Below are 6,273 nucleotides of genomic sequence, written 5' to 3' on the forward strand. Positions count from 1 at the left end.
AGGATGGTTAAAATATAAATTCAAATCCAAGCATAAATGTTAAGATATTATTATATTTCCCAACTCGTGCGTGCCATAATAATAGTAAACTGTAAGCAATACTGCTGCTCAGAAGGTAGACTGAACCCATACTAGGCCGATAGAGACGTGGTTCTTCGCTGTAGTAAGCGGTGAACACTTTATATAGCGCTCTAAAAATAGAGCCCACATGGTCCAATGGAAATGAAGGAGACTTAGGTCAACTCACCAACCAAATCACAGAAGATGGTCAAGGTAGGCGGGTGTTACATTTTGGCGCAGCCATTGGTCGGCATCACGAGAGCGTAATGCAATCACGTGGGGGGAAGGCCGTCTGTAAGACATTGCATAGTGAAGTTTACAGAGCGTCGACGGACTTTCAGCGAGTTCACTGTTTGCTTTTAGAGCAAGCAAGGAAGATTGCTCTAGGAAGAACACGTGCGCTATCACTGCTGTAAAGCGATAAACATATCTACTATTCCCAACTGCTTTTCTACAGCATATTATACATGCAAATACATCGAAGTCGCAAGTTTTCTTGAAAAAGAAAACAAGACAATTGAACTACCTTGATTTTTGGTTGTAATTGCAGCGGCATCTATAGGAGTGAGATGGATGTTATTCCTATGTGCAGCATCTTTCAGGAGCTCCAGATAGTACATGACACCGGATACTTTTCAGCTTTACCATCTCTTGAGGAGTACTGGCAGCAGGTATGTATATATGATCATTTATGAATAGTCCTATTTTGATATAGAAAACACTCTAAAATGAATGGAAAATAATGCTTATGTATATACATCGACATAAACTTGTCAGCAACCCCAGGTTGCTGTCAGTGGACCTGCAAGCTGTCAGGAATGCAGAACGTGACTAAGTGATGCAGAACAACAAAAAAGTTGAGCTATTGGATTGAACTTGTAGCACATTTTTGACACATAGTTTAATTGACGTAAGACTGTTATTGAACGTGCATGCATGTTGCAATTATATACATTAGTTACAATGTAATAGCCTAATCGCCTGAATGAACCAAGACTCAACATTGTTTATATTCCGTTCTGTAGACGGATTATGCCGTTCATTCTAGTGAAGAGAGTTGTTGTGTGTATGTGTGTACGTGCGTGTGTTAGAGAGCAAGAGAGACGATCTATTCGGAATTACCGGAGAGGAGTAGCCTATGTGCGTCTTTTTCAACAGATTTTGTTCAAAATTCCCACTAACTCGCAGTCATTTTATAAGAATTACTTAATAGTCGATAAAGTAGCTTTGCTTTTTTTGATAGTGATTGAAATAAATTGGCTACACTACACATAGTTCCCCTTGGATATGCGGGCTTGGGGCCAAGTTCCCTCTCCATGCCCTGAGGCATTCAAAGCTCGCCAGAGATGCATTCTGCCCTATTGAAAATAAATCTTTGCAATGAATACAAAGTATTGCCTTACTAATAACGTTTTTAGGTTCGCCAGAAATATATTACAAAACAACTTACCCTGTAATGAATATTGGGTTTAATTTGCATTCTATACCCATTATAGTTTGGAATTAATTACTTGGAATGCTAGATGCATGTCATAGTTTTTAATATACTGTAGTTAGCGTCCACTCTCTGATTGTCAAGCTTTCAGGAAGTGTCCTTTACTTCCTTTTTAGAAGCCTAAAATAACTCTTGCAGTATGAAACTCTTGCAGTATTCATACATAAAGCTTTTTGTGGACCTGCTTGAACCAGACATACCTCCTCCATTCCCTTGTGTGCTATGTTATTTCTAGCTATGCCACTGGATGCATTATTAAATCCAATTTATGCTGAATAATTGAAACATTTAAAATATCTACAAACACTTCCCTAACCACCAGGGGGGCTCTGTAGCATATGTAAATGTAATCACTGCGCATGATGACGGCTATGTCGTGGAAAGAGCACGCCACCAACTGAGGAAGTGTGTTTACATGTAACCTTCCTTGATCTAATCTACTTCTCAAAAGGTAACCTATTCCCTATATAGTGCACTACTTTTGACCAGGGCCCTATGGGCTATGGGCCCTTGTCAAAAGTAGTGCACTATAAAGAGAATAGGGTGCCATTTTGGAAGCAGCCTTAGAGTCTCGGAGGACACCCATTACATCCACTCCACTGCCCTCAGAATAGTACATTGTGTATATGTTCCATATACTGTGGGTAGTTTTTAGTCCTAGCTCCTACATGCTGTACTCATTATTTTCTCCTTCATCAGACATGTCTGGAGTTGGAGCGGTACCTCCAGAGCGAGCCCTACGTCTCGGCCACAGACATCAAGTTTGAGACGAGTCAAGAGGATCTCTGGAGCAAACTGATCCTGGCCTGTGGGGACAAGGCCGAGTCCGACCCAAAGATCCACACTCACATTAAGGAGGAGGACAATCAAGAGGCCAACAGCTTTAACTCCGACGCCAGCAGTGAGGCGTCCGACAGCTCCGAGGAGCTCTCCCCTCCCCTCGACTTCACCTCCAACCCACTGAGTGACATTATGGGAGAGGGAGAGGACCTGAGTTCCATGGTTATCAGCACTCCGCCATCTTCTCCTGAGGTGAACAAGGAGGCCCCCTCCATATCCTCCCAGGTGTGGAGCGGTATACAGACAGTGATGCACTCGCCTGGGAAAATACGGACAGGGAGCATTGGTGGACGAACAGTGGAGAGGGGAGGCTTAGCCAATGGGGAGGCTTCTCCAGACGGGAGGAGGCGGGTCCACAGGTGTCATTTTAACGGATGCCGAAAGGTTTACACAAAAAGTTCCCACTTGAAAGCACACCAGCGTACACATACAGGTAAATAGTTGATTGTGTACAGGTAAACTGCATAACCCCACAGCACCTCCTCCCAAACAAGTGTATACTGTATATGTATAGAAAAAAGCAGAAGCCCCGAGCTATCCGACCAGACCTGAGTCTTAGTAGTAATATCATACAGGTAAAGCAAGCTAGTCCAAAGAGTGGAGGTGGGTGTTGTTACCCACATACTAATGCTGCTGTCACAGCAGAGAGGCCTTGGGAAAGACATCCAGACCAGCTGGTTATGATGTCATCAGTGTTCTGAATCTGCAGGCATTTACTTTACAAAGAACGTTCAGAAGATGATTCCGTTTCGGGAGGGACTAAATTTAAACCTCATCAAACAATTACATTTTAATATGTTTACAAGAGAGTCTTATTTTTTTTTTGTTATTTTCATGAAATTTCTCTCTGCATTCTTGGGATAGTTCGCTAGTACATAGTGTCTAAACTGTGACCTAATTCACACAGTAGCAGCAGTGACTTCATGTTGAATGGGGGAGGGGCGACATAACAACCTTTGGTGGGCATGGCCAAGCCAGCCACAGAGGATGTGGACTGGATCTTGAAAACAGATCACATTTCACAATGGGAAAAGAAAACGATTGAATCATTTACATTAAAAATGCGGTGGGAATTTTACATTTACTGTTATTCGTTACTGAGTTATGTGAGCAGTTTCCCTCGTCACCTCTGACCTCGGCTTGCCAAGCTGTTTACAGCTGTCTTGCACATTAGCAAGGCTCCACATTCCAGGCAAACTGTTACCAGAGCTAATGGAATTTTCACCATCAGAAATCCCCTACATTTATCCCTTCTCACCCAGCCACTTCATAAGCACTATGTCTGCTTATTCAACTACTTTTAAGCAGTACACCACAGCTCATATTTACAAGTTGTAGTACTCTATCTTCTAATATGTAGCACTTATAGTATGTCATGTCTATTTCTAATTTGGAAACAATGGAGCACAGCAATAAAATCATTTGTTTTCTGTTTGCAGGTGAGAAGCCTTACAGGTGCTCATGGGAAGGCTGCGAGTGGCGTTTTGCACGGAGTGATGAGCTAACCAGACACTTCAGGAAGCACACTGGGGCAAAGCCATTTAAATGCAGTCACTGTGACAGGTAAGAGAAGTGTTTAGGGATGGATGTATCTATTGTTTGTTTTCATTATTTTATTGAGGAAGATTGTAAAGGTCATGAACACTTTTGAATGTTTGGGCAACTAAAGGTAAATCCATGCACCTGAAATACTGACGTAGGGGACAAATCAATGCTGTTATATTTGTCTTTTATCTATTCTTAAAACGCTGTGCCTGATATGCTCTCTTTCTCCTCGCAGGTGTTTCTCTCGTTCGGACCATTTGGCGCTTCACATGAAGAGACACATCTAAGCGGTGGGCCCCAGGGCAGAGGAGAGCAGAGCGGTGTTGAGCGATGGTCCTGACTGTCTCCTAACCTGTCTGTGGGGAGGCTGCAGTGCCCTGAGAGGGGAGGAAGGCGAGCAAGGGGAGCGTGCTCTAGTGAAAAGCATGCAGGCCATTTTTGCACCATACTTAGTGCCTCCAAGACCTCTCAGAGGAAAGAGCTCTGAAAGGTCGACACATTCTGAAGAATATCACGAAAACCACCATGGATGAAGGAGAATTAAGAAATTCACTAGAGAGAGAAGAAAGAAAATGTCTGAGAGGACAAGAAAGAACGTTTTTTTCTCTGTATGGTGTCTGATGCTTTGCGGAGTTAGTTCCTGGTTTGAAAATATGCAGTGGTACTACTCCAATAAACGTGTTGTTTTCTGTGAGCATGTGGACTGACTGACTGTGAGCCTGCTGTCAGACTGCCTGTGACTGGGTGCCTGTCTCAGAATGCCTGTGACTGGGTGCCTGTCTCAGAATGCCTGTGACTGGGTGCCTGTCTCAGAATGCCTGTCACTGGGTGCCTGTCTAAGAATGCCTGTGACTGGGTGCCTGTCCAAGAATGCCTGTGACTGGGTGCCTGTCTCAGAATGCCTGTGACTGGGTGCCTGTCTAAGAATGCCTGTGACTGGGTGCCTGTCTCAGAATGCGTGTGACTGGGTGCCTGTCTCAGAATGCCTGTGACTGGGTGCCTGTCTAAGAATGCCTGTGACTGGGTGCCTGTCTAAGAATGCCTGTGACTGGGTGCCTGTCTAAGAATGCCTGTGACTGGGTGCCTGTCTAAGAATGCCTGTGACTGGGTGCCTGCCTGTGGATGTACGACTCCTGAGTGGATGGCTTGTGTTGTGACCTGAATGGCATTGAGGGGATGATGAGTTTTTGACTGAGGTTTTATTGTCTTGTTGTCATGAATGAATGCAAGCAAAGGAGTTGTTGTGCTCTTGTGTGGAGCGTTGGTTGAGTCTAGGCTGGGTTTGGCAGTGTGTGTGCGTCCCAGCCGTCAGTTTTGAGGTTTGAGAGAGAGCACCACCATCCGAACTGAGGTGGTACATGCTCCTAAACGAGGTTTGGGGAGGGGAGGGGGGTTGATGTTTGGTGCAGCTATTAAATGTGCAATGTATTAAGTAGCTTGTCTCAAAGTACATGCTACAAAGCTAATTTGTTGTCCATTGTGTAAGCTCAGTATCTAAAGGCTGTACACAACATTGATATATCATTATACCAGAAGTTGCATGATCTTGGGTTTGTTTGTCACTCGATTAGGCCTACTTATAACACAGGCAAATCCCAATAATGAGCAGCTATGCATCCATTTTACTCCGTAGATACCACAGTATTGTACAGAAACATAAAGCAGTGATGTATTTGTTTCCTTCTTTTCTTTTCTATGTTTGGAGATACCACTATTGCTTGGCAACTGTGTTGATCATGGGATAGTTTTATTTATATTCAGTTTAATAACGCATTTCTTTATTTTGGTCCTCTTGCTCTTCTCTTTTTCTATATCTGTAAATACACTGTGACCTTAATGATGCCTTATGTAAGTGGCCTTGTCCAGATAAATAGATCACTCACGGGGGGGTTAAATGCGGTAGTGTGTGATTGAATAGCTTTATTAAGGCTCCGATTCATATGGTTGCACCTTTTACCCTTTGTCTAGAAATGATGGTTGGTCTGAAGACTCTTGAATAAAAGTTAAGCTTTATACTTATTGACATTTCTGTGTTTCATTTGTCAACATACATACTGTATCTATCTATTCAGACAAAAATCCTGTTTTGAAAATGATCCTCGATCTGAGACAGAATTGTAGAAGCACTTCAAACAATTCAATTTTAAAAGGTTTACTACTGTGTAGTAGTATAATGTGGTACGTTATGCACGTGAAATGGAATGTCTGACGGTGAATTACTTTCGAAAGTACAGATTCTCTTGGTTGGTTATGGGGTTGAGTTCTTGACGTGATCTGCTTGGCCACCAAGGCCTTGATAAATTAAGAGTTATTACAAATAACCCATTCTTGTC

General features: G+C 43.0%; 1 protein-coding gene across 1 annotated transcript; it reads left to right on the top strand.

Moving 5' to 3' along the window:
• The first annotated feature begins 361 nt into the window (after positions 1-361).
• LOC106568832 (Krueppel-like factor 6) lies at positions 362-5,959 on the top strand. Its single transcript, XM_014139535.2, has 4 exons — positions 362-731; positions 2,255-2,828; positions 3,835-3,958; positions 4,176-5,959. The coding sequence occupies exons 1-4, from the start codon at positions 630-632 to the stop codon at positions 4,225-4,227; spliced, it is 852 nt and encodes a 283-aa protein (XP_013995010.1). The 5' UTR covers positions 362-629; the 3' UTR covers positions 4,228-5,959.
• The last annotated feature ends 314 nt before the right edge of the window (positions 5,960-6,273 follow it).

Source organism: Salmo salar, chromosome ssa14 (genome assembly GCF_905237065.1).
Source record: "Salmo salar chromosome ssa14, Ssal_v3.1, whole genome shotgun sequence".
In the NCBI taxonomy this organism is placed as follows: Eukaryota; Metazoa; Chordata; class Actinopteri; order Salmoniformes; family Salmonidae; genus Salmo; species Salmo salar.

Excerpts from the sequence above, each read along its gene's own strand:
- LOC106568832 (XM_014139535.2), top strand. The coding sequence starts at position 630 with ATGGATGTTATTCCTATGTGCAGCATCTTTCAGGAGCTCCAGATAGTA. Across the intron at positions 732-2,254 it reads TTGAGGAGTACTGGCAGCAG|ACATGTCTGGAGTTGGAGCG; the intron begins GTATGTATATAT and ends CTCCTTCATCAG. Across the intron at positions 3,959-4,175 it reads AAATGCAGTCACTGTGACAG|GTGTTTCTCTCGTTCGGACC; the intron begins GTAAGAGAAGTG and ends TTCTCCTCGCAG.